Source organism: Phaseolus vulgaris, chromosome 11, assembly GCF_000499845.2.
Source record: "Phaseolus vulgaris cultivar G19833 chromosome 11, P. vulgaris v2.0, whole genome shotgun sequence".
Classification (NCBI taxonomy): domain Eukaryota; kingdom Viridiplantae; phylum Streptophyta; class Magnoliopsida; order Fabales; family Fabaceae; genus Phaseolus; species Phaseolus vulgaris.
The window spans coordinates 1,195,872-1,222,830 of NC_023749.2; the positions used below are offsets into that span (position 1 = coordinate 1,195,872).

General features: G+C 32.2%; 4 protein-coding genes and 1 long non-coding RNA gene across 5 annotated transcripts; 2 read left to right on the forward strand and 3 right to left on the reverse strand.

Annotated features, from left to right (window-relative positions):
• Positions 1-2,249: 2,249 nt before the first annotated feature.
• LOC137822316 (polygalacturonase-like) lies at positions 2,250-5,528 on the forward strand. Its single transcript, XM_068627204.1, has 9 exons — positions 2,250-2,602; positions 2,710-2,835; positions 3,006-3,173; positions 3,280-3,306; positions 3,380-3,587; positions 3,674-3,755; positions 4,164-4,272; positions 4,851-4,967; positions 5,067-5,528. Exons 1-9 carry the CDS (start codon positions 2,339-2,341, stop codon positions 5,286-5,288), a joined length of 1,323 nt encoding a protein of 440 aa, XP_068483305.1. The 5' UTR covers positions 2,250-2,338; the 3' UTR covers positions 5,289-5,528.
• Positions 5,529-6,102: 574 nt separating this feature from the next.
• On the reverse strand, positions 6,103-8,735 carry LOC137825817 (probable aquaporin TIP5-1). The gene is made up of 3 exons (XM_068631608.1): positions 8,321-8,735; positions 7,250-7,500; positions 6,103-6,632 (listed from the first exon to the last, which is right to left on the reverse strand). Exons 1-3 carry the CDS (start codon positions 8,544-8,546, stop codon positions 6,261-6,263), a joined length of 849 nt encoding a protein of 282 aa, XP_068487709.1. The 5' UTR covers positions 8,547-8,735; the 3' UTR covers positions 6,103-6,260.
• Positions 8,736-9,398: 663 nt separating this feature from the next.
• LOC137821794 (NO-associated protein 1, chloroplastic/mitochondrial) lies at positions 9,399-15,252 on the reverse strand. Its single transcript, XM_068626552.1, has 13 exons — positions 14,781-15,252; positions 14,495-14,680; positions 13,800-13,886; positions 13,603-13,682; positions 13,270-13,351; positions 12,696-12,716; positions 12,260-12,305; positions 11,641-11,759; positions 11,169-11,282; positions 10,988-11,095; positions 10,790-10,879; positions 10,144-10,253; positions 9,399-9,954 (listed from the first exon to the last, which is right to left on the reverse strand). Exons 1-13 carry the CDS (start codon positions 15,153-15,155, stop codon positions 9,705-9,707), a joined length of 1,668 nt encoding a protein of 555 aa, XP_068482653.1. The 5' UTR covers positions 15,156-15,252; the 3' UTR covers positions 9,399-9,704.
• Positions 15,253-16,033: 781 nt separating this feature from the next.
• LOC137810930 (uncharacterized) lies at positions 16,034-19,148 on the forward strand. The gene is made up of 2 exons (XR_011080992.1): positions 16,034-16,237; positions 18,447-19,148. It is a non-coding gene; the product is annotated as an uncharacterized lncRNA (long non-coding RNA).
• A 1,320-nt stretch (positions 19,149-20,468) lies between these two features.
• On the reverse strand, positions 20,469-25,433 carry LOC137810934 (cell number regulator 6-like). Its single transcript, XM_068612440.1, has 4 exons — positions 25,120-25,433; positions 23,098-23,212; positions 22,357-22,631; positions 20,469-20,900 (listed from the first exon to the last, which is right to left on the reverse strand). The coding sequence occupies exons 1-4, from the start codon at positions 25,222-25,224 to the stop codon at positions 20,673-20,675; spliced, it is 723 nt and encodes a 240-aa protein (XP_068468541.1). The 5' UTR covers positions 25,225-25,433; the 3' UTR covers positions 20,469-20,672.
• Between the last annotated feature and the right edge of the window lie 1,526 nt (positions 25,434-26,959).

Consider the following 26,959-nt stretch of genomic DNA (forward strand, 5'->3'; position numbering starts at 1 on the left):
ACCTTCAAAGTGTTACAATTTTTGGGCCCAACAGAAAATTTCCAGGTCAAATAATTCTCCCTACACCAGATTAATTGTTATATACACCCAATATCTATATAGAAAATATCTATTTTATCCTTAATATTTTGGATATCCATATTCACAACACAAATAAAATAGTTTCGAATATGTAAATCCAGAACATAGATGTCTTCCAGGTGTAATCATCCGCAGCACAAGAATTTCTTCCGGACGTTTAAGATTCAAAAGCTTTTTTTCTTATTCGTTATACGAAAATTCAGAAAAGATGACAAAAACAATTTTGAGTTTTAGGAAAAAATATGGATGCAAATCACAATTAATATGAAAAAAATCAGTCGTCGCATAAAGACAAATTGTCTAACATGTCTATTTCAACCTATCCCCAATTTGTCATTGAAATAACAAAAATATTCTACAAATATTCTAATATGTAAAGTTGAAAGAAGAGAAACAATATGATTGTGGAAGAAAAGAAACAATTTATTCTCACCCATTATTCAATGAGTCACACCAGTAGAATATATAATATAAAATATTAACAAACTTCAAACAGAAACTTAACAGTAGAACCCCTGAAGTTTAAAAATCATTTATTGACTCAGCTAATAGTTAACCGAAGTAGTGAAAAATATTAATTAAATTTCAGTTAGATAATGTTCTGATGTCACGCCACTAATCAGTTTAGTAGGTTATTATTAAAACATGAAACATATATGTTTTGTTATCCAAGTCAATTATCCAAAGCCAAACAATAGTTTTTGTCAACATTTTCTTCGGTTTTTCCGCAACAGATTGTGCCATATACCTTACTCATATACCCACCACGAACACACATGACTTTCATTACAAACTTTTCTTATATATTTTCTTCTAAATCCCCACCCCTGTTCATGCTTTCCCTGTTTCAATTGCAGGTATAAATCTTTGAGGGTGAACCACTGCATTATTTATTTATTGTGCTGTGTAATGGATTATACCAAATTTGGAACCAAACCAACCTAACTCATGAACTAACAAGAAGGGCAGGTGCAAGATATAAGAAACACAAGCTTACAAGTTATTACGTAATTCACATTACCATTAGTTATGTATAAGAACCATGTGTTCTTCAGATTATGGGCTTAGTATGTGGTAGTTATGTAGCACCGATACTGACACGGACACTGATACAACACGAACACAGACACGAACACGAAGATACATGTAATCACTAAAATATCGAACACAGAGCACGAATCTATATATTATATAATTATAAATTATATAAATTGACAATAAAGATTTATGTGCATAAGTATGTTTCAGCTTTTTTAGTATAAAGGTGTTTTTCATGATTGATTTAAAATTATTTGTCCCTTATTTTTATAATCATAATAAAAATTTATACAATAAATTTAAATTTTTAGAAAATTAATGTTTGTCAGAAATTCAATAAATATTTTTTGAATTAAACACTTTACTAATACGTGTTATACGAGTGTTGGCGGCGTTCAAATACGTGGACACGTTATTTAAGAGGAATCTCTATTTGTATATATTTTATTTGGGAAATAACCAAGTGTCCCATAACTATGTTTTCCACAACACATTATGGCAAGTTTTCACTCAAAAATCACATGCAACCCATCCTCATATTGCCACAATGACACCTTCTCTTCCCTTTTCAGAAACTCATCTGCTTCAAATTATTTAGTATTGCTTTTTATGGTACAGAGAGTAGAGAAATTACCACTATAAAAAGTCAAAGACCCCAATAAAATTTGGATTAAGAGGTTGCTGTTCCTTATAAGGAGAAGCATTCAACTTACTCTGACTTGACAGTTACCATATGTTTAGACTGCATGTGCTGCATCATGGGAAAATTCTGATTACATTTTCCTCTGGAAATTTTCAGTTTAGCACATGCATGTAATTAAATCAAAATAATAAATATGAATGTTTAGGAGCTACAAATGTTTCTTGTATGAAGGATACTACAAAGTATACCTATAGCTACTACTATCATTTCAAAAGTATTTTATGTAGTTGTTGAAGTTTCAAGAAGATTGGTTCATTGCAGTAATAAATAGTACCTAAGTAGTTAATAGAACTTATCCATTAATCTAGAATAAATGAAAAACATTCTCTAATTAATCATGCACTTTGCTTCCAACTAAATATTGAATTCCACTCTAGAAAAGTAGGTCTAATTTGTCTATAAGTATACAGCATTAGCTCCTCATTTGGCACACAGTACAAAATCTTTCTATCAGCTTCCTAACTTTTTCCCTTCTTTCAGTTTTTCCTTTCTCACAACACAATCTGAAACATCACAATGTTTCCACAAACACCAACTTTCTCACTTTTCATTGTCCTCTCTTCAATAGTCTTATGTAATGGCTATTACATAGAGGAGCCACTTTATAAGACAAATTATAAACACTACCCTATGCATGATGGCAGATTCATGAAGAGAAGACATGAACACTTTGGTCTTATAACAAGGGCTAATAGAGTTGCCCCTCTTTCTTCTAGGCAGAGTGGAACAGTTAATGTTGATGACTTCGGAGCCAAAGCAGATGGAAGAGATAATACCAAGGTAACATACCATGTTATCAGTAAAAAGAGAACATTTTCATGCATAAATTCAGTTCATTCTCAATCTTTTTCATCTTTTTGTTGTTAACTTTTCTTCTTGGTCTTCAGGCCTTTGGAAAGGCATGGAGTGAAGCATGTTCAAGAGGGGGTGTCCTTGTGGTACCTGAAAATAGGATCTATCGTCTTAAGCCAATCACATTTTCTGGTCCATGTAGACCCAACACTGCCTTTATGGTGAGATACATTTTCTGTTCTTCAAATACTGATAGATATAGATAGTGAACAATATAACACAGACACTGAGACGAACATTGATATACGGGACACAAATGTATATATTATATAATTATGAATTATGTGAAAAACTAACCAGTTTTTTCTATTTTCCCAATTCAACATGTAAGCTTTATGGCACAATCGAGGCATGGACTCAAATGTCAGCATACCAAGAAGATAGACAACACTGGATTATCTTTGATAGTGTTTCAAATTTCAGAGTTGGTGGTGGTGGCACATTCAATGGCAAAGGAAAAAAGTGGTGGCAAAACTCTTGCAAAGTCACCACTAACCTTGTGAGTCATTGAACTTGTCTCAATGATTTTCATTCATATTGCATTTGTTGTTGTATGATGAATATACTGACATTCATTTCTTTCCTTTCCTTGCGTTGAATCACAGCCATGCAACGATGGACCAAGACCAAAGGTAAAAGAACATTCTTAATACCATAGAGTTTTACAAGGAAATGCAATTCCTAACTTCATGGAAATTTTTTTAGGCTGTGACTTTCTTTCAATGCAAAAATTTGGAAGTGAGAAACCTGATGTTCAAAGATGCACAGCAAATGCACGTAACCTTTGAAGGATGCTTCAATGTTATTGCTTCGAATTTGGTCATCAGAGCACCAGGGGACAGCCCCAACACTGATGGAATTCATGTCGCAGACACACAAAATATTGTCATAAGCAATAGTGATATTGGGACAGGTAGTAACCACAATGTGTGTGTGCAAAATGAAAAAAAAATTGGCTATAGTTAAAGATTTTAAATTTTGCAACTTTGTTTGTTGAAGGTGATGATTGTATTTCGATAATAAGTGGGTCACAAAACGTTCGAGCAACAGATATCACCTGCGGGCCGGGACATGGAATAAGGTTAATTTTAATATGAGTACTCATACGTTGATAATCATGCACCAGATTACAACTGAAAAGAAAAATACCTCTTGATGAAATTGAACACTTTTAAAATTTTATTGATCAAATCACAGTCTAAACTGATGTTTTTCAATTTGCAGTTGTCAAAGCAACATTTTCCTTTTAGTATGAGTATTGATATGTTGACAACCATGCACCAGATTACAACTTGAAAGAAAAATAACTTTTTGATGAAATTGAACACTTTTAAAATTTTATTGGTCAAATCACAGTTTAAACTGGTCTCTTTCAACTTGCAGTTGTCAAAATAAGATTTTTCTTTTAGTATACATGAAAATGTTATAGCACATACAAGTTTTTTGAATCAATTTTACTAAATGTTATATGAAAATGTGTGTTTTGTAGCATTGGTAGCTTGGGAGCAGATAACTCAGAAGCTGAAGTGTCCAATGTGGTAGTGAACAGAGCAACTTTAAAAGGAACCACTAATGGAGTGAGAATAAAGACTTGGCAGGTGAAAGTTGGTTTTGTGATTTGAAATTTAGTTTATATGACTTACTAGGCACTTCACAACTTCTGAGATAGTTGAAAGAATAGAGACAATGGAGGCTAGAAAATTAGAATACAATTTTAAAAAGAGGAATCTCAACTTATGGAATAAGGTGGCTAAACATGGGGAAGTTGACATATAGTGCATCCAAGGTTGACAAATTTCTACCTTGTTGCTTTTAGTCTTCTTGACCACCCTTTGATTTGAACTATAACAAACCATTGAAACATGTTTTTCAAAGTAGTTTTTCTTCTAATTGGCTAAAAAATGACCTTAGTCATGTTTTATTATGAACTTTTGACATTTTTCTTGTTACACATGCAATTTTCCAATTGCTTTTGATGGAAATGCAGGATGAAATTGCTTTGAACACAACATAGGTCATACAAAGTCGTTAATAATTTTCCATATTTCACATTAGATTCTTCATTCTTGTTTCCATTGAGTGCAATAAGGAAGTGAAGAACTAAAAGCATAAAATACTATTAATTTAAACCACCCATTAAATACTTTTTATATCCTTTGATTCGATCTCAACACAGGGAGGCTCTGGTTATGCAAGAAACATCAAATTTTTGAACATAATGATGCAAAATGTGACAAATCCCATAATCATAGATCAATACTACTGTGACCAAGCTAAGGCATGTCAAGAGCAGGTATCAAGTTTTCAATCTCCATCAAAATTCATAGAGAGCAACTCTTTTTCTTCCTTAAATGTGTGATACTCATAACATGTTTGTTGAAATTTCAAGCAGAACTCAGCTGTGCAATTAAGCAATGTTTTATACCAAAACATAAGAGGAACGAGTGCCTCAGAAGTGGCTATTAAATTTGACTGCAGCAGAGCAGTCCCATGCAGACAAATCTACCTGCAGGATGTGATTTTAGAGCCACAAGGCAGAGGTGGCACCATTGCTACATGTGAAAATGTTAGATATGTCAACAGAGGAAAGTTTTTTCCTCAATGCACTCCATGAAAACAAATTCAACAATTGGAAAAGCTAGTGGTTTAAAAATTTCTAGTGTTGTTATATAGGTTGGTGTAATTGATGACTAGCTCTGCTGACTTTTTTGGCAGCTACTACTTTTTTAACCATAGTTTGGCAATGAATAGAGGAGAAAATGGTGCAAAAGGGATAAACAATGTAACTACATACAATAAAGAAGGAATATGTGTTCAATGTTATAATCTTATAAAATACTACCTGTTACAATTACATGAGATTTCAGAGTTCATTTTGTTTTCAACTACCTTAACTAACTTCAACTAGTTTCCAATGTTAGACTTTACTATTTGAAAATTGTAACAGTTGTCAACTTTTGAGATACAAATTGAAACAATTTCTTCTTCCTAAGTCTCAAGTAGTTCCTTAGAATAATATTATGCTTACCTTCAATGCTGTTTATAACCTGAATTGGACCTTTAATGTGATTTGGGCAAAACAAGTCATTAAAAACATTTCAATTCATCCAAACAATGGCTACAATTTTCTTAGGCTCACATGTAGGACAATCCTGTAAACAAGTGGCTGTATCTGGTTACAATGACTTGAAAAAAATAGGGATAAGTTTAAAATATTTCACAACAAATTTATGGTGGTGAAAGATATATGTAAGAACTGTTATGATGATGGGAAAAAAATATAAGAAGGATTGAAAGAAAATTAGGAGATAATATTATTAATGTGATGGAAAGATAAACAAAATTACAAAATCTAGAGTAGAAAAAGGAGTGAATATACTTATCAGTGTTAAAGAAACATTCATTGAATAAAAAAAACAGACTGCATAAATATTGCTGCTACATAAGAGGTGAAAATTATGTCTCCTTTTCTAATAATAGAAACAAGCCAATGACAGATTTTCCACAAACACTAGTGACATAAAATGGGATAAGTTACATAGCAAGTAAGAAATACAAATTTCAACTTATTGCATAAAACTACAGTTCACACCCCAATTCCTTCTGAAAGCTCTGTAGGAAAAGAACTGAACAGCACATTGTCATAAAGAAGACCAGCTATGGTGGCACCAATCAAGGGTCCAACCCAATACACTGCTTGGTTCCTGAAAGACCCTGCAATGGTTGCTGAGCCAAAAGCACATGCAGGGTTCATTGACCCACCAGAGAATGGACCTGCGGCTAAGACACCTGCCCCAGCCACGAAGCCAACTAAAAGTATGCCATTAGGACTCATTGGACCACGCCTAGGGTCCCTGGCTGCATACACTGTGAACACCAAAACAAATGTCAGAATACCCTCCAACACTGATGCTCCAAACCCCGTCATCTCTTCTGCAATGGTGTAGGTTGGAACATGCTGAAAATAGACAAATGGAAGGCAAAGGGGTATATAAGACTTACATGTTCAAGCCATAATACACAAACAAAATAGGTTATTCATATTCAATGTTAGTGTAAAACAGTTTCATAGACTTATTCAATCCCAAGTTCATCTATAAAGGTTATACTAATTTTGGTAACTCCATTCTCTGTAGAATTTCGCCCTCTTTATTATGGCAGTAATGATACTTTGAAAATCTGCTCCAATATACACCTTGTGATTGATGATATGAAAAAATGTTATTTTCGTCATTTCGTAAACTGATGCAAGTTTTAGTCAAAGAAATGGATTTGTAAATATATCACTTTTCTTGTTATGATAAGTTAATAAAATAGAGCATCGAAAACCTATTCCAGTAAACAATTTCTAATTGATGATATAAAAAAAAATATTTTTGTTATTTTATATAAAAATTGAAATTTTAGGCAAAGAAACAGGATTGTATGTTGGAACAAGGTTGTTAATGTATCATTTTTCAATAAAATATAATAAGTTTTAACTCCATTTTGGTAATCTTTATGTTCAATTTCCTGATTGAAAAAATTAAAAAGGTAAAGAAGTAAAGGAATATGAGTGAAGGATGAGAAACATACCATGCCAACAACAATGACCCTTAGAACAAGGCAAGCCATAACAGAGGCTATAAGTTGAGCAACCCAGTAAAAGATAGCAGTTGGTACACTAACGTGACCTCCCACTGCCATTGCAAAGGTCACTGCTGGATTCACGTGTCCACCAGAGATGTCCCATGCAATATACAGAACACAAGACAGAGCAAAAGCACTTGCAATGGCAACCACAACCAGACTTGTTGGGTTCAGTGAAGCATCAGGCATCAACTTCCCTGTCATTTCTCCAACACCATTTAATCAAATCACAGAAAATGAAAAAGAAAAATCTCAGTTTAAGATTATGTAAGCCCCTATCAGTTTCTGACATGCTCCATTTTTCAAAAAGATAAGGAGGGACATTAGTAAAAGGATTCATGGGATGTAAGTTGTGAAGATGTTTTATTGCATGAACACTTCTTGTTGCATTTCAAATGCCTTACTACACTCCCCGAGCAATAAAACCATGCACACAAAATGTGGAAATTCAAGTACAGTAACCAATTTCAGAGAAATATGCTGTGCGGGAAATTATTTATCCTTTCAGAAATAACTATTTCAGACAAAATTAATTCTCATTGAAAACTAGAAAAACACAAGCATGTTTCTTATTACAATCACCACTATTAGATGAAAAAACAGAAGAAAAAAACAACTGAGTGAAATTAAATGGCAAAACACGAGAATAAGGACATGTAACTTAAAAAAAATGATTTTGCACTAAAAGAGAACTACCCTCTTGCACTGTTTATTGTTGACTTCCCTGCAAGAATTGAATGCTTAATACAGAAACGTGTGTTGCTGTCTAACATATAAAAGTTGCAACCTGAATCCTTTTCATTCGTAACATATACCAGAAATAAAACCACCATAATGGCTTTAGAAATTGATCTAGTTCCCTTTTTATCTTCTTTTTTTGAAAATCCTTTAGTGGTTGTGAACTATGATCATGCACCGATTTATGTGGAAAAAACAAGAGTGAACAGAAAGATACACGTATACTTATAAATGGATTTTTATGCATGGGAAGGAAAGGCAAAGGAGGAGGGTACTGACGTGAGGACATTCCAGAGCCAACGACAAGAAAGACATAGAAGAAAGTGGAGATAAACTCAGAGAGATAGGAGCGAAGTGCATGGCGAGTGATGGATTCATGAAAACGGGAAGTGACAATGACAGAAGATGGAGCCATTATTGTGACTGCAACTGAGAAAACGGTATCAAGAGAGAAACAGAGACAGAGAAATGAAGAAGTTACGTTACATGTTACATAAATATGCATGCAGTTGGAAATGCTTGTTTAGAAAAAGACAAGCCGTTTCGCAAACGAGGTATGCATTTCAAAACAAAAACTAACTGTCTATAACTGCAGACCGATGTGGCCCCTTATCTGAGATCATCTTTTTGTTCGTGTTATTAACTGTTACATGCAACTTTTTGTTTTTAAGAATTTCTAGTCATCCTAAAAAAATAGAATCTTTATTTCAATTGAATCAACATGCACCTAGAAGTAAACTTTTTAGAGTATTCAGAAGTCTTTTTTTAAAAATTAAAGTATAAAACTGTTTTATATTAAAAAAATTAAACATGTGTCTTAACAAAGATTATTAAGAATTTAATTAGAATGTTTCATGTGCTCTATATTTTCATTCCATTAAAAATAATAACTACTTAAATGCTGTTCCTAAAATAATTTATAATTGGTTGACTATGAAATTACTCAATAATTAATATCTTACAATTTTATTATAATTATTTTTAACTTCTTAAAATGTCGTGTAAAGTATTTGAAATTGAGTTTAATCATTACACATTTTTCATATAAAAAGTAGAGATCACGCCATAATATTTCAAATATGTATTATAATATTGTTTAGAAAAATTATACTTACTTTTTCATAAGCACACTCATGCTCCCTTTAATTGTTATTTTTTAAATTTTTAATAAAAAATAATCACATTTCTTCTAAATTTTATATAAACATTTAATAACTTCCTTATTTACTTTAAAATATCAGATTAACTAAATTTTAATAAAGTTAAAAAAAAATTAAAGATTTTAAATATACAAATCAAAAATTATAACAAGATAACAGTTTAATTATTATATATTAACTTAAGATAAAAAGATGGATTAGAAAGGTAATTAACCATCCGAGCCCTTTGCTAAAGCGTTTAAGGGTTTCATCCTTGGCAGCAAGAATGAAATTTTAGCACGGAAAATTCAAAAATATTGTCAACATCCCTCATTTACGAGTACACATTAAGAGAATGGCAAAATGCTATCATTTATCTGCTATGCTATGCTATAACTTTAAAACTAATCATGCTAATAATACATGGAAAATGGGTTGCCAGAAGATTTGGGTAATGGTCGAAGAATCCCACATAATACCCAGCTCCCTCAAAAAGAATAAAAATACATAGAATAAGCCACAGTTCAAAAGTACCATTTGGGTCTCATTTCCTCTTCTTTCTCTGTTAATTCTGCATACTGGTACCACTCTGCTCCAGCCTTGCCTACCGGTATCGGTGGCCTCACAAAAATCTCAACAGGTTTGGGAACTCGCACGACCAAAATCAATTCCCCAGTACTCTCAACAGGTTTTGGTTGTGAGATTTTGGGTGACCTACCAACTGGCTCCACAGTAAACCATCCTAGACCTGATATAGCTATGTCACAAGCGGGTCTGCCCAACAAGAAAAAAGAGGAATTCATATTTAACAACTATTCATAAATAAAAGCATTTTTTGCTTAAATGACATCAATCAATTGAAAGAATGAGATAAACAAGGTTTCAAAATTCGAATACCACAAAATAAAACCCTTTACCTCTGAAAGCTACCTATTACAGAACTAACTCGGGACGGGACCATACCTTTCCACATCTTCGAATTTTATTTGCAATTTCCGTTCTGATTCGAGCCCTTTCCAGCTCTCAACATTTTCTCCTCCACTTGGTGGAGTCAGGAGAACACCAAGTTCTTTCTGAGACAATAAAGAGAAACCCTCATTCAGGTCTGAGGTGGTAAGATACATAAATTTACAATTCTGAGAAAATTCCATAGTCTACTGCAACTCTACATATACACAACTGGTAGTAGTTATAAATTCCACCCTAGTATGTTGACGCAGTCGATATAATATTATAAAATTGAAATAGCTTCTTCGCCTCTGATTAGTCTAATTAGACAAAACACATGAAAATATAGCGGCAGTTGTAGCACCAAAAAGTGTTCTTTTGTTCAGGAATAATGTTCAAGTAAACAGAAGCAGAAAAACTACAAACTGGTGGCAATAAATCCATATCACAAACTCGCATTCTCAAATTTTTTATTACACGAGAAAAACTAAAGCAACGTTACTTTTCCAATGATTAGAATTGAACATATACTTAGTTGCTCAAATTTGCAAGCACAAACAGGTCATGCGTTTTACGAATTATAACAGTTTTAGTACAGATGTAAGCAACAGTGTTGAGTTAAATCTCTAATTGTTTCTCTAAACACATTGAATCACAATACCTGATAAAACTCGTCTGCTTGCTCTGTGGGTACCGTATGAATATGTATTCCCTTGGGCCCATAAAATGTCAAAGAAGTTTCTGGGAGAACCTGAAATTATGAATACTGATGAAATTATTTAGACAAGGAAAAGGGAGTCAATTGTAAATTAAATAGTCGTATGACAAGATGCAAAACTTGTAAGTGTATAGTCAAAACCTTCAAGACATCAATTCTAACAAGACCTCCCCAGAAAATTGAAAATCCATTCAAGCCCTTCACAATGGAAGCTCCTTGCTCTACATTGTCCGCAGATACTAGAGACCTCTAGCAATAAACAATAAGGATGAAGTAAGTATTAGCCATGATGGTAGAATGTCTAGTTTTGAACATAACATACAGGGAAGGAAAGGCCCCTCAGTCTGCTCCGAGGAGCAAGGGAAGGTAGATCTTCAGATTGAACAACGGCAGATTGCCTATGGTGGAGATGAACTCCAGGAGTGTCATACAATTTCTGCATGAGTTTTTGTAAAAATAAACAAATTAATAAATAAATAATCATAAGATTAAATAGCTGCCTATATATATGGAGGATAAATTAATAAATAGGTCCCTAAACTGTTAAGAACTTTTAATTAGGTCTCTAAACTAAAAAAATATATAATTGGGTCCCTAAAGTTAGTATATCAAATTAAAAAGGACAGAAAATGAAAACTTATAGCAGTTTTAGAAACCCTACAGACCCAATTACACAAAATTTACAAGAGCAAAGACCTAATCAATTTTTTAGTTTGGGTTGTTAATTAAAAAAATTCAAAATAGCTTAGGGACCAACTGATTAGTTTAACCATATATTTATCAGAATGACATACCCCTCCTCCTAGAAAAGCATCAATTTGAATTGGCCCTAAGGTAGTTCCAGGAACTGCAGATTGTATTGGTTTGTATCTTTGTGCAGATGCGGCCACTGGATCATTTATAGCCATTGTTTCTGACATCAAATATTAAAAAGTCAACATTGAAAAAACGTAAATATTTGGATTTGCCTAAATTATAGGCAAAACAAGAGATGAAGAGATAATGAAGGGAGACAATTTAATAAAAAAAAATCAAAACATATACCGTCTATTTAAACATTAATTTGAGCTATGGAAGAACCAAGCCAAAGGAAAAAATAGTTTATGAAACATCTGCTATATAGTGTAAATCATATGTACAAGCCTACACTGTTTTGTATAGTATGCATGGTGTTTAACCTGTTAGGAACTACTTTATCACAACTAATGCTTGCATGGTTCAGCATCCAAGGGATCGAAGTGTTCAAGCACAATGACCATATAGGCAAAAAATAATACCAAACTCTGTACAAGGCAGCAAAGGAATTCAACATAATTAAAGCAATATATATTTACCACTAACAGCAATTTTCCAATCACTGAAAACGAACAGACCTAGTCCTAATATTTAGGTTTGCATGGAAATATAACTTACTTAGTAAAGCATTGATGAAGGCGGATTTTCCAACATTAGCTGAACCCTGTAAAATAAAAGTTGTAATTGATTGATGTCCAGGCAAAACTGATGACTTTAGGAGCTTAATGACCAAAGGAGAAAGAATTTTATACACAAACACACATAATCAGGAAAATTTAAGATTTGTATTATAAATGAAACAATAAAGCCAACCATCTTCCAAACTTTGAACTGAAATTTAGACTGGTACATGTTTTACATTAGGGGAAAAAAATATGAACCAAGTGAAATTTAACACCTGAATCCTTCCATTTATGCAAATGAGATAAACCAGAGATATCACAAACACAGAAATTCCATTGAGAATTCAATAAAACCGCAAGTGCAGGAACATGAACTCATGTGTCAATCATCACCTGCTTAAGAATATTAAACTTCAAATTCGGAGACTTACCAGAATGTAAACATCTCTTCCCTACACAAAAAAAGAAAAGAAAAGAAATTTAAGTAGAGAGAAAATTAAGGTTACAGAAATTAAACAGTGACACAGGACAGGAATTGAAAATGTCAAGTGTTTTAGGGAATTCAGCCTGCTTATCACAGACATTTCTTTTGCTAAAAATCATCACTATCTCACTTATATATAATTAATTATCATTAATGTAGTTGGTATTGATTTTAATGCTTTTGACAACAGGGAAAACGAAATAGAAACGAGAACCCCACTCACGTTTCCTATTCCAAGAATGTCTAAAAGCTATAGCAGCCTACAGCATACGACAAGTTAAATTTAAATAAAAAAACATTTCAAATTAGAACAAAATGATAAGATCAACATCACCCATGAGTGTCATAACATTTCCAGTACAGTTTCAACATCGTTATAAACATGGAAAACAAAGTTGAAGCCATCTTAGATGTAAAATTGAAATGTAGAAAAGTTAACGTCTTAGATGTGAGCCATCCTCTCTGCAGAACCTTTTAAATCAGTTATAAAGAAAAAGGTAACCGATGATGAAGAAAAGAACCTTCTTCTCTTTCTGGATTTCTGATATCACTCCAGTTACTCCAACCAATGATTTGGAACTGGTGAGATGAACAGTGAGAACACTGCAATGAATATCAGCATTTGAAATTTGATAAGTTAAACTTTTCAACTTAGTTATAAAGTTTTCTTTAGTTACACGTAATAAAAGAAAATTATATGAATTGTATTTTAAATCAATGATTAACATCAAAAGTAGGCCGTTTTGTGAATGCCTTGTCATTCTGAACTTATAATACTATAAAATGGAACAAAAATGACACCAATTACAAATACTTCAAGTAAATAATTAATTTATTACATAGAGGATACCTACTTCAGCTTCTTTCTCGTGGTAGCCTCTACAACCCAATCCCCGACACAATTAAGATCGGTATCTCTTGGAAGGAGATCAACCTACAAAGAAAATTCTATTAAATGTGAAAACAATATATTTTAAATTTAAACCTCATCATACATTTATTAAAGAAAAAGTCTAATTAAAACAATAATAAGATGCATGCATAGCATTACCTTAGTCACCACCAGTATAATTGGGTTAGAACCAGCAAGATCTCGTACACGAGACAAAAAACTGCCATTGAAGTCAACAATATCAACCTACATGCGGTTACTTGAACAAGTTAGATGAAGAAGCTTTATTCCTTTCATTCATTGCCATTAATTGGATGTAAACAAAAAACACTTGAACCATAACAGAATATGAAATCTTCTATGATGATTGAAATATCTTATGTGACAAGTTCTTCCGTTGGATAAAATGAGAGAATATTTTAACGTACACCTTCAATTTGTCTGCATAACCTTGATTAGTTATCAGAGATTCTCAGCATCCAAAGTCGGGTCAGAAGGTACAATTGATTACACATACAGGTATAAAGCAAGTGTTTATCAACAACCCGCCGACTAGTTGCTAAAAACTAGCTTTCACGCAATATCCATACTTAAAATTTAAAATTTTCTCCAGATTGCACTGTAGGCTACGAGCTTCTCTTTTTCTCAAATTAAGCTGAATGTAAATTTCATTAAGAATCCATCTATTAATTAAACTAATGCTTCCTCGGAGCAAAAATTCTAAAACACCTAAGCTAAATACAATTGCAAAACATTACACATCTGTTATCCGTTTAAGATCCTAATTCCATATCTAATCAGTTAACGCTTCTTAAGGTCATTATTCAGTCTATCCAATTGAAGAATTTGTTTACCAATTTGACAATTAGAGCTTTCTCGTGACGTAAGTGAGACAGCTTTTGTCGAAGCTCTTCAGCGGTAACGAATAATTTACCGCCAGGGTATCCTCCGTGTCCGCCAACGGCAGTTATCATCTCGCCGTGCGACAAAAGCTGACACCGTCTACACAGAACGGTTCTAAGCTGACGGTGTTTCTTCTTCTGCAACACAAACACGCAATCAGCGTACCGCAATTCAGCGACAGCCAGTGCGCCAATGCATAATGATGCTTCCAAAAGAGCATTTAGAATGAAAAAATACCAATGCATAGGTTTCAGGATCAACGTAGCCAGGGGCGACAGCATCGGAAGTGTGCAACGGAGCGCCGCAGCCGTAGCAGGAAGCGACGTTTCTAGAAGGCTTTACAGCGTTAACCTTCTTAATTTTCCTCTTCTTGTTTTCTTTGAAGATGAGCTTGGCAGCTTCAAACGACTGCTGGCGTTCGAGAAACTTCTCACCCGGCGACGGAGCGGCGGCGCCGGTTCCTTCCGATTCGGCGGCGGGCAAACGCGATTGCTGAGAGCGCGAGAAGTCGCAGAGAATGAGGCCAGGCTTGGTGGTGAGGAAATGTTGCGGGAATTTGGATTTGGGAAGAGAAAGAGGTGAGAGAAAAGTGGATAGGGTTTTAAGCGCCATTGTTGCTGAGGTTTTGCGAGCGTTGTCACTCGATACAGGGAATAACGAAAAGCTTCTATAGAAGATAGAAATGAATTGCGATTATCGATAAAAAAAAAAGCTAAAAAGAAAGAAACGACTGCGTTTAGTTCAACTATTTAAATATAGTTAACTAATTAAAATATTTTATATTAGTATTATTAGATTAGTTTTAGGCGTTTAAATAAAGGAAACACGTGTGGTTTTTTATAACTTGTTTTTAATTTTAGTATATTATAGAAAGTAATTTTATGATAATTTTATTTAATAGTGATTTTTTTTTGCGCGTTGTTTAACGCTCAAGTTTGTGAAATCAAATATGTAAAAAATAATTTATGTAAAATATTTTTAACTGAAATCATATTTAAGGTTATATTGATGTACAACTTTAGTTTTATGATATTTCTTTTTGAAGAAAACTTGTTAAGAAAGATTTTGTTTTTTTATGTATTTTTTTTCTCAAACTTTTTATATTTTTTGTTACGATCCGGTTCACTTTAATACAATGCCATGTGTTAGACGTAAAGTTATCTAAATCTTTTATTTTAACATAATTATTAGTTAAAATCCTATGATTTCATCCTATATACAATTCTTAATTTGATAGTTTTGGAAAAATAAATATAATAAAAAATAAATTTATAATTAAATAATATAAAAATATATGAAAATAACATTATTGTTGATTGTAAAATGGTTGTAGAAAAAAACTGGATATCAAAATATCATGATATCCAGTTATCAACTAACTAAGCTATGGAGGAACAGCAAATTAGAAGAAAAAAATTGGATGATTGCGATAAACAAAAGCTAAATTTTGTATTAAAGAAAGTAAGTAGTACAAAAACATATCATAGTATGAAGATGGTTTAGAAGTTGAAGAAAGCACGGAGAAGCGTTAAGAAGCAGAAGCATTCAGTGCAGCAGGAGCTTCTGCGCCTTTTTTCTCTGTTCTTCAGTTCTTTCGATTCTCGTTCTCTTCTCATCGACTCAACCACGTCCTCTCTATACATGAAATCCTTCATTTCTACGAGATCGTCGTCGCCGTACAACACGTCTCCCAGGTATTCCTCACACTCTCTCATCCTTCTGTCACAAAACCCTCGCACTTCTCTCTATGATCTTCTTCTCTCTATGATCTTCTTCGCACTTTTGGCTATTATCTTCTTTGCACTTTTCGCTACGATCTTCTTTGCACTTTTCGCTACGATCTTCTTCGCACTCTCAACCTTCATTCCTTACTGTTATTTATATGTGGCTTTGTTATCTTTTTGTACACAGATGATATATGATATGCAAAATCTTAACAGAAAAACTTTAATCAAATCACAGAGAATCAACAGAGCATGAATCTGGTTTCACTTTAGAAAGATACATAAATTCTATCATTATCTTACTTTTATAAATTAATTCAAGTTATAGTTTCATTGTTTTTTTGTTTAAGATAAAAGATAACATATTAAAAGGTACTAGTATGTGTTTGTTAGTTATAGCTTTTATCATTTGTGTGTGTAATTTATACTATAAATAATATTGTACTTTTTATAAATTCTAACGTGTTGTATATTTATAAATGTTTTAGTTATTATAGATTTTAGTATGATAATTATTAAATCTATAATAATATATAAAGAGATATACCTCTTTATATATATAATTTATTATAGTTTTATTCCCTAAATATTTATTTTTTTAAATTCAAATGATTTATTCACAATAAAAAAATTATTTAATTTATAATTTTTTAATAAAAATATTTTATAATTAATAATATATTTTTATTTGAATAGTTATTATACTAATAATAATTTTTTTGTCAAGAGAAAAAAGTGTAAAGTATTTACATTATTCATTTTTAATAAATAAAACTGATTTATTTTAAAATAATTAAATAACATTTATTTAGAAATAATGGCTATATATATAATAATTTGTCTGTTAATATATATATACTTTGTCCTTTAATAAATAAAATGTAGATGTTTATTAATACAAATTAAAAAAAAAATTAAAATATTTTATACATTTATCGGATAAAAGATATTATTATTTATTTAATAAAATAAATAGTTAAGTAAATTCCTTTATTTTAAAATAACCAAATAATTTATCTTTTTAAAAAAACGGCTACATATAAATTTTTCATATTATAGTTTTTATATATGTCACAACATTATCTTTAATACTATTGTTTTTATGTGTTACAACATTAGCCGTAGTCCCACTTAATATATCTTTAAGAATAACATCAAGTTGTTCCCTAGATATACTTCAGCATGTTATATTGTAACACTTACAATATTTTATTTCCTATTCAAAGCATTTTTTAAAATACTTTATACATTTATCATATAAAAACAGAATATTTTTATTTATTTAATAAAATAGATAATTGCATAATTTCTTTTATTTCAAAATAATAAAATAATTTATCTTCTTAAAAATAACGGTCACATATATATTTGTCACAACATTTATTATAGCCACATCTAATACATATGAAGCATAACAACAAGATTTTCATCTAATATACTTCAACATGATGAATATACATGTTGGTAGTCTCTTCCCAAATTTTACAGCACTTATAAATATCAGAGAAATATAAATAAATTATTAAAATATCACAAATTAAATTTTAATGGCAAAAGTATCCTATTGACATTTATTCTCTCAATAAATATTAAAAATTTATTATGGGAGTATAATTTTTTTTTTAAAAATATCCTGGCTTGCATAGAGTACAGATTATAGAACAATTCGGAGAGTGTAGCATACTTTATGATCCTTACAATCATTACAAGATCACAATTTTGCATGCATTGAAAATGGATAAATGAAATTGAACCTACAAGATTACATAAAGTTGATTACATGATAAACCAAACAAAAAATAATGTTGAGATCTAGAATTTATATGTAATTTATAAGAACTACAATTTTTATAATGAATTCATTTATTAAATTATATATATATATTACAATTTGTAATTAGTTTTATGAATTTATCATATATTAAACTGAAAAAAATATAATTGTTATAAATTTATAAATAACAACATTACATTAAAAATATTTAAAAAAAAATGTAAACGGATTCTGCTACTTACAAACAAATCACTTTTAAAATTTACACATCTCACCAGGTTAGGTGAAAAGTAGTTACAGTAGACAGTTTGTTGTAATATCTTTTTACCAGGTAGAAGAATCAATAATTTAAGCATCCTTCATAATCAAACAATGATAATGAGTACTTTCTTATAATCAAAGCAGAGGAAACAGTAACCCAATAGTGATGTGAATGCTTCAAAAGGATGAACCTAGGTCTAAAATTTGATGTTAAGCAGAGGAATTGAAGAAGAGCAACAAAGTGATTGGTATATATAATTGGTAAAGGGTGAACAGAAAGAAAAGTAATTTACAGAGTATGATGAAGATTGGGAATGAAAAGTAAGAAAACGAAAAGCAGAAGGTATTTTACAAAGTGAAGAATGTCAGAAGTTGATGAAAGCACGAAGGAGTGTGAAGAAGTTGAAGCATGAAAGGAAGTAGGAGTAGCAGCAGTTTTTCTCTCTGCGCTTCTTCAGGTCTTTGGATTCTTGTTCTCTTCTCATCGACTCAATCACATCCTCTTTGTACATGCTATCGTTCATTTCTCTGTGGTCATCGTTGCCATAGAACACGTCTTCGCCTCCCATACCCTTCTTTATCAGTTTTCTCACCAAACAGGAAAAGAAGAAGAAGAAGAAGAAGAATGATTGGGTTTTCCAAGCCCTTTCTGTGATCCCTGTTGGCACAGTCAACGCCCACACAAATTCCTTTAGCTGTGGATAATAATCACCATATTTTGTTTTCTTTCTATTTATTCTTGAGTTGTGTGTGTATAATCTTTTTATCTTTTTTTCTGAATAAATGGCGTGCAGAATCTTACCACAACTTCGATCAATTTGTTGAATAAATACCTATATTTGTTTATCAATTGGATTATTTCTGGTAAACTTCAAGAAGATGATGTATAATAAAAATGGGATGTGGATAAGCACAGAAGACCAAGATAATATTAATAACACTCTATTGTTAAGTTTAATAATCTTTCACCAACCGCCCCCACCACATAATTATGTTTTATAATCTTCATTAACTGGTGAGGATTACAAGTCGCAACTACCCTGGAACAAGTCCTAATTAAATTATGTTATTTTTTATAAATATTGTAATTGTATACACTAAAGAGAACCTATATAGTATTATTTGTGGTTTCTCCTTTGTTCCTCTATTCTCTAACAATGAAATAAATACTATGTATTAAGAATGTATGATGTAATTAATAAAAACATATTCTATTTTTTTATAAAAAGTTTTTTTTAATGTTTAGTAGTAAATTGTTTTATTCATGGTCTGTGGTGTTATCTTTAATAAAATAGTATTAGTTGATTTATCTCATAGTTTTCAGATTTAGATTTATGTAATTCAAATTTATGTAATTCAAATTTATAAAGATGTTATCCTAATTTCTAATTTGTAGGATCTTACCATATTTGTCATATATAATTTATTTACTCTTTAATGTAATTAGTTACCTGTTCAACTCACATAACAATTTTTACAATTAGATATATAATAAATTTAAAATAAAGAAAAACATAATTGTAAAATTTGTAATACACATTACTTATACTTTAAGAAATCTCGAGAGAAATGTATACTTTTGTTCATTTAATTATTTGACTGGAAGCTTTTATCAAATAATATTTTATGCTATTAAAAAATTATTTTTTAGTTATCAGAACTGCAAATAAAATATATCATTTGTTAAAAATCATTGAAGGTATGATCTAAATTCGTTATGATTTATACTTAAAGTAGCCGCCTTTCTTAGTTTTTGTTTTATCAAACATTGGATACATTGAATGACTCACATGCAAACGTGAAGTTTATTGGCGGGTCTAAAGTGTTCTTGGAACCAAATTCCCGTTTCTCTGCATAAACAAATCCAACACATATGCGATGTTTTATCAGTCCCAAAATGATTTATTGGATGCTGACTTAAATTCTTTTTTAATTCAATACTTATTAAAAGATAAATTTTAATTTAACTCAATTTAATAAAATTGCCTTATGAAATAAGATTTCCACCCAATTATACCCAATTATATACGGGTAAGGTTTACACCCGTTTATAAACTGTGAAATGTCTTAATCTTTAGTTGGTGTGTAATCTAACACTTAACATTTTCACACAGAAATAAATATGAAAAATAAGCAGAAAAAAAAATTAAAAGAAAGACACGGCAATTGTAGCAGGAAAACAAATTTAAAATGAAGGATTCGGTATAATTAGGCTATCTAAAGCCGAAGAAAGCTGTGTTTATGTGATAAACCTACATGTGAGACATGAAATGAAGGAAGAAGAAAGAAGTGCAGTAAAAGGTGAAAAGAAGAAAAAAATCCCTATTAGGAAATCCTCAACCTCATAATATTAACAATGGTGTGCCTTCCTTATACAGCCTGTATCTCCAAATCAGTATGGTCGGTGTTGTTGGGAGAAGATGTTTCAGCCGTTTCCTTCTCGTCTGTAGATTTCATCTCTTGAATGGGAGGTGGGTTTACAACGGTCATTTCTGAAAACATGTTGTCTGAGAGCCTTCCATTCATCTCCCTGTGTTCTTGACACAAGGCACACCAGTGCAAGCAGCAGTGCACACAACATGCATTACACGGTGAATTCTGCAATCATAAAGAAATGAATGAGCATGCATTTTTAACAAAATTCATGTAAAATTAAAAATCAAAGGAAAAACCACAGGAGAGAATTAACTAGATCATGTATGCGTCAGTATCGAGGTTCTAAGAAACACAACAAATGCTATATGGACTGAATTTGACCATCTGAAATCTTCCACTGTGCCAACACAGCCATTAGGCTTTTGATCTTGTGGTGCTTGCCTAATGTCGGGGTTCTTACCCCATGTTAGCATGGCTCTGTTCTCATAACTGACGCAAAATGTCTAAATAAATTGCCCAGATAGCCATCATTGAAAAACAAGGAAGAGCAGTTCTACAAGTTACATCAGATAAGGGAAGAGATTACATGTCTGGTATTGTAGTATTGAAAAAACAGAAGATAATATTAGAAGAAAAAAAACAAAAGGAGAGTGTGAGGGGCTACTGCAGCGGGGATGAAAAGAAAACAAAAAATAGAGCGGAGGGGAGTGGCAGTTGAAGGAAAAAGAGAGCACAAGAAAACACTGACATGAGGAAGTTGCAGGGTGCAACCACCCATGGACGACTTCCTTCTCAGATTCGACGACCCACCCATCACCGGCTAACACTACCTCCAGTGGCATCGTTCAGCAGAGAACGTTTAAGGTGCAGGGAGCTTTAACGCCACCTCCTCCATCTCTGGAACCCATTTTCCAGATCTTCATCAATCAATTAATTAATCTGATTTTGGTTTCGTTTCCTAAATCCTGGATCTTGTGCAAGCCTTTTCAGTCCCTAATCTGCTACCCAGAGTAACACGAACAAGTAGTTAAGCAAGGTTGTCCTTATGTGTAGCATAATTCTTGTGCATTTAGCGTCAGAGAATAAAACCCAATTCTCATATTTCCACCTTTTTCATTTTATTTTAGGGATGAGAACCCGAATACTCGAGGTGGCAGAGGTTAATTTCATTCAACTGGGTGGTGATGTATGATGGTGGGGTTATAGGCTATAGTCTAGGTTGTTTCTATATCTTTTTAATTTTGGCTTTTAGAATTCCACGAGAACTTTGAGAAGTTTGTGATTTTGATGTGATTAGTTGACCAATACCAATGATATATTTTCAAATTGAAAAAAAAAAATCATATGATATTAGATTTATCAACTAATAGATAACACTACCAAGTTTTTCAGGATTTCATGGTCAGCTACTTATATTAGAGACAGCAGGTCTGCATTTGTCCCCTTCCAATGTTATGCATCTACATCTACTTGCATAAAGATTGCCTCGTCCAAAAAGAAATTAAAAGCATGTTTTGCAACAGAATAAGCTCACAAAGGACATGATTTTTACCCGCATGGATTCTACATTACAAATCTGAAGCAAACCTAATAATTAGTATAGGGATATCTGATATAGACCATTCCATATTTAACTCAACCATTTGTCCCGATGAAAAAGTATTTTCAAGATATGTACCTTCAAGTGATATTTCTTCTGTAAGGATTGCCGCACTTGACCAGTGTGAATGCCACACATCCACCATGTAAAAAATAAACCCTCAACAATTAGACATACAGTCCCTGGGTCAAGAGGAAAGATGGAAGCTGAAGCTGCAGTTGCTATTGCAAGAGAAATGCCACCTTCAATAAAAATGGCATGACAAATGCACGGCCCAGTCCAAGGAGTGTCTTCCTTCAATCTTTCTACATTTCGCCCAAATAATACACAAGGACAAAACAGTCCAGTCAAGCCTGCAATGAAGACCAAAAACATGTAAAAGATAGCAGCTCTCTACTGCAGTATGTCAAATGTCAGCAACATGCAAACTTCTCCCATATATACATATATAAATCCTTCACATAGAACTTTAAAGAATGGCCCAACCATACATATATTGAATATACTTTGATAGAAAGAGAACAACTTGGTCAAGGACGTCTATAAAAAAATGTGATACTGATGCTCGTTCTTTACTTTAGTATCAGGCAAGGCAACTAGCTAGCATTAAATGAATTCAAATATCTGAATTCTAGCCTTATATAGCTAAGTTTAAATCCCAACAATTGAAACATTTACATTGGCAAAAAAGAAACGCATGGAGGCTATTCACAGAATGACCACTCCAAAAATCTCAGTTGACTAATCTAGAATATATCATTGCTACCATCTCAACTCAATACTAGTACAATTTGAGAGCTTGGTCATGCATTAACTTACAGTTTTCTCTGTCTTCAGCACATCCAAAGATCCCAGTCATCCAAGGTTCATCTGCGGGAGGTGCATAACTTTCAGGCAGCGGCTGTCTACATTCAGGGCACTTGCGAACATCCAACTGAAAAGTATCAAAAACCACGAGCAAATATGAAGTCACTTAAAAAACCCAGAGAAATACAGACACATGTTTTTAGCATTTGCATATTACCGTGACTCAGATCCAGAAACTGTTGATTGAAATTTTAAATTTAAAAAAGAAACTGCATAACTAGTTAAATTAAAAGCATTAGACACTCCATTTCCACTTTCACATAAGTCACAAAACCACCACATAGGCTACTCAAAGGGCGGGGTTGGGTTTGTTTCCGTCATCCCCATCCCTGCTCCTGGCTCCTAGGCAATATCCCCGACCCCTTCGATCCCTGTTGGAGGTTAAAAATAGGTAATCATCCTGACCCCTGCCTGGTGGGGATTGTGTTTCCCTGCCCACTCCCACTACTACTTTTAAAAAAAATATTTTTATTACATTTCGTTTACTTAATGCAAACATTTCCCCATATTTGTTGCTGATGCTTTTTGCCCAAAAGCTATCAAATGGTACTAGTATTTATTCATTTGTCTAAATTGATTAATATTGTTATTCTTTAATCACAAATTACTAACATTGATGATTTGTAAAATTCAAAAGAATGCAAGCAACATGTGAGAATCAGAGTGAGACAACAAGTAGATTCTGTATTCTTGTAGTTTTCATGCAAAACAGGGCTAGGTGAGAGCAGCCCCCAAACTATTTAAAACTGGAGAAAACCTGAAACCTAATGCAACCCCAGTCAAATCAAGTTTTCCCATTAAAGTCGGGGTGAGTTATAAACACCTCATTATGGTACTGTGTCTGTGCGTTAGACACAACTCCGGCAATTATATTTTTTAAAGTTTAAATGAAATGCTAGGTTCAGTTTTGCTAGAAATATTTCTCAACTCTAAGACAGTATGAACACTCATTTAAAATTTTTAAAGAAAAAGGACATGTCCTTTAAAAATTTAAAATATTTTAATAATAATATAAAATAAGGAGAGGGCATTGCTTGTCCAAGTGGAAAGAAAATCACTCCCCCTCAAGATAATCTCAGGTTCAAGTAATCTGAAGGGAAAAAATAGGCTCTAGGGGTTTGGCCACTTTAATCAAGGCCCAGAGTATCCTTAAAACAATGAAGGTCTATAAACAAAAACAAAACCCAATTTTCCGAACTTGTATCATTGTTTACACATACAATTTGTATCATAAGTCAAAACATTATATTTTTATATGGATATGCATGCATGAGTAACGAACAGGGGTCAATTTACACAGTGTCAGTCAAAATTAGTCTTAGACCATGAACAGAAAATTGTTGGATACTTCCATCGGTGTGTTCCTTTCATCATACATAAAATCTCACATCAATCTAAAATGATTTAGAAATTCATCATATATTAAAATTAACCCGATATTACTTTTAAATTTATCAAAATAAAATAGGTTTATTTATTAACGTCTAACTTCATAAGATTTACATGAAAACGGAACAGTCAAATCAACAAAAAAGACATATCAAATGGTGTATCTAAAGTAGGAATGTTTAGTAATACACTATTTTAAACCGATCCAATATCTCTCTAAACACAATCATACAATTAAATTTGGAGTTTTAACGATTCAATTTGTGGTGTTGGCGCGTGGTTCCTAGATTCAATTCCTCGCTACCAACGGAATTTATTCAGAGTGTACAATGTAAAACACCGGCGAAAGTAATCGAGGACAAATTAAAGAGAGAGGAGTGAATGGTTAACGAATGAGGCCTAAAACAAAAGGAAAAACGCGGGCATTTGAAGAGTGCATGCATGACTGTAATTGCAAACTAATTAAATAACAGAGCATTTATCCCCTTCGCGATTTTTCAATAGAATCAGCGAAGAAGCCATGAACAAGGTTTCTCATAATTGTTACACATACAAATTTGGGGAATAAAAGGATTAATCGATTACCTGAGGAACCTGAATTGGCTGATTGAGTTCACCAGGGGTGATATCTTCGGTAGGTGTCTGATCTTTAGTCAACTTCACATACCGCGATTGGTTCCGTTCTTCCATCACGCGATTCGAAGATGATGAACGCCAAAACGGCGCAGTTTAGAGAGCGAGAAAGCAGAAGCAGAAAACAGAGAAGATCTGAAGAATTTGTTGCAGATCTCGTTTGGGAGTTGGAAGAAGAAAAGAGAGGAAACAGCGTTCCCACGCTGCTTACTCTAGTCAACCCTCTCTGTCACGCCTTTCTTTTATCGCTATTTATTCAGGTAACTTCTTTCTTTTTCAAAAAATAAAATATATGTCGGTAAATACTATTAGCCCTTTTTGTAACATATATTAAAATAATTTTATTATTATTATACTACGAAAATACATGCGTGTGTATCCGCATTTTTTTTCTTTTTACTCAATTTTTACGATGATCAAAATTTAACATACATAACAGAACTAGTTTTGGAATTGGAGAGTGTGATGATGTTTACGTTAAAGTTAAAATTGACTTGATAGTAGATAAAAAAAATAATAAATTTATCAAAGAATATAGTTGTTTGAAATGGAGTGAAGAGAGTGATTGGAAAGATTGAATTGATAGTAGATAAAAATAATAATAGATTTATTAAAGAATATAGTTGTTTGAAATGGAGTTAAGAGAGTGATTGGAAAGATTGAAAATGAATGTTATTTTATTTTATACTTAAGATTTGGTGTGAAAACATGAAAAAGTGGAAAAATCATATAAAAAGTTGTACATTAATATTAATTTAAAAAATTAAAAAATAATTTATTTTTGAAGTAATTCATATGAGATGACAAAATAATCAATTGTAAGAAAAAAATTGTGTATACCAAAAAGCAGTTATAATAAAGAATCTCTTTATATATAGGTATACATATATAATTACGTTTAATATTAAAAATTAAATAAAAGATGTTAATTAAATTAAAATAGTGTTTGTGTATTCATATTTTTATTTTTACCATTTATATATAATTATGTTTAATATTAAAAAATAAATTAAATATGTCAACTAAACTAAATAATAAAAAGAATAAAAACTATAATTGGTAAAAGAGATAAAAATATGAAAAAAGAAATACTCACTAAGAACTTTTTACATTTAATAATTTCCAAATTTAAAATTTAAGATTGATAAGTGTTCTTTACTAAATCACAATATATTAATATTTTCTAAAACAAAAGCAGTTTTGAATTAATTATAAGAATAATAATTTTAGAATAATATTATTGGAGGTAAAACGCATGACTAAGAAACACAAAATGTTAGGCGAAGAGGAAGAAGCCCATGGACACTTTAGGTGTTTGAACATCCCATTCAAAGCATGGGTAGTTTCTTCCTGCACCCCTACATTTTTCTTCCTGCACCCATAAAGTTGTGCAAAGACAAAATTGTCCCTATATAAACTGTACATTTTCTTTTGTATTCCGGATTATGAAATCTGATAAATTTTCGGATTGGCACTTCTGGTAAATTTTCGTATTGGCGCATTCGGTAATCTCCCAGATTGATGCTTTCAGTAGTACATGAATAATAGTGTTAATCCAAAGTAAAAATATGCAAAAAGAAATTGTGGGGTCAGTTTCAAAATTTCCCAGATCTCGAAGTTGTGGGGTCAGTTTCAAAATTTACAAAATTGTGCGGGTGTAGGAAGAAAAATGTAGGGGTGCAGAAAGAAACTGCCCAAATCATGCATGTTCTCCAGTGCACACCGAGCCCAATGACAACAATGCTGTCGGTTTTATATTTCCAAAAATATTTCTCCGTAATATTTCATATTA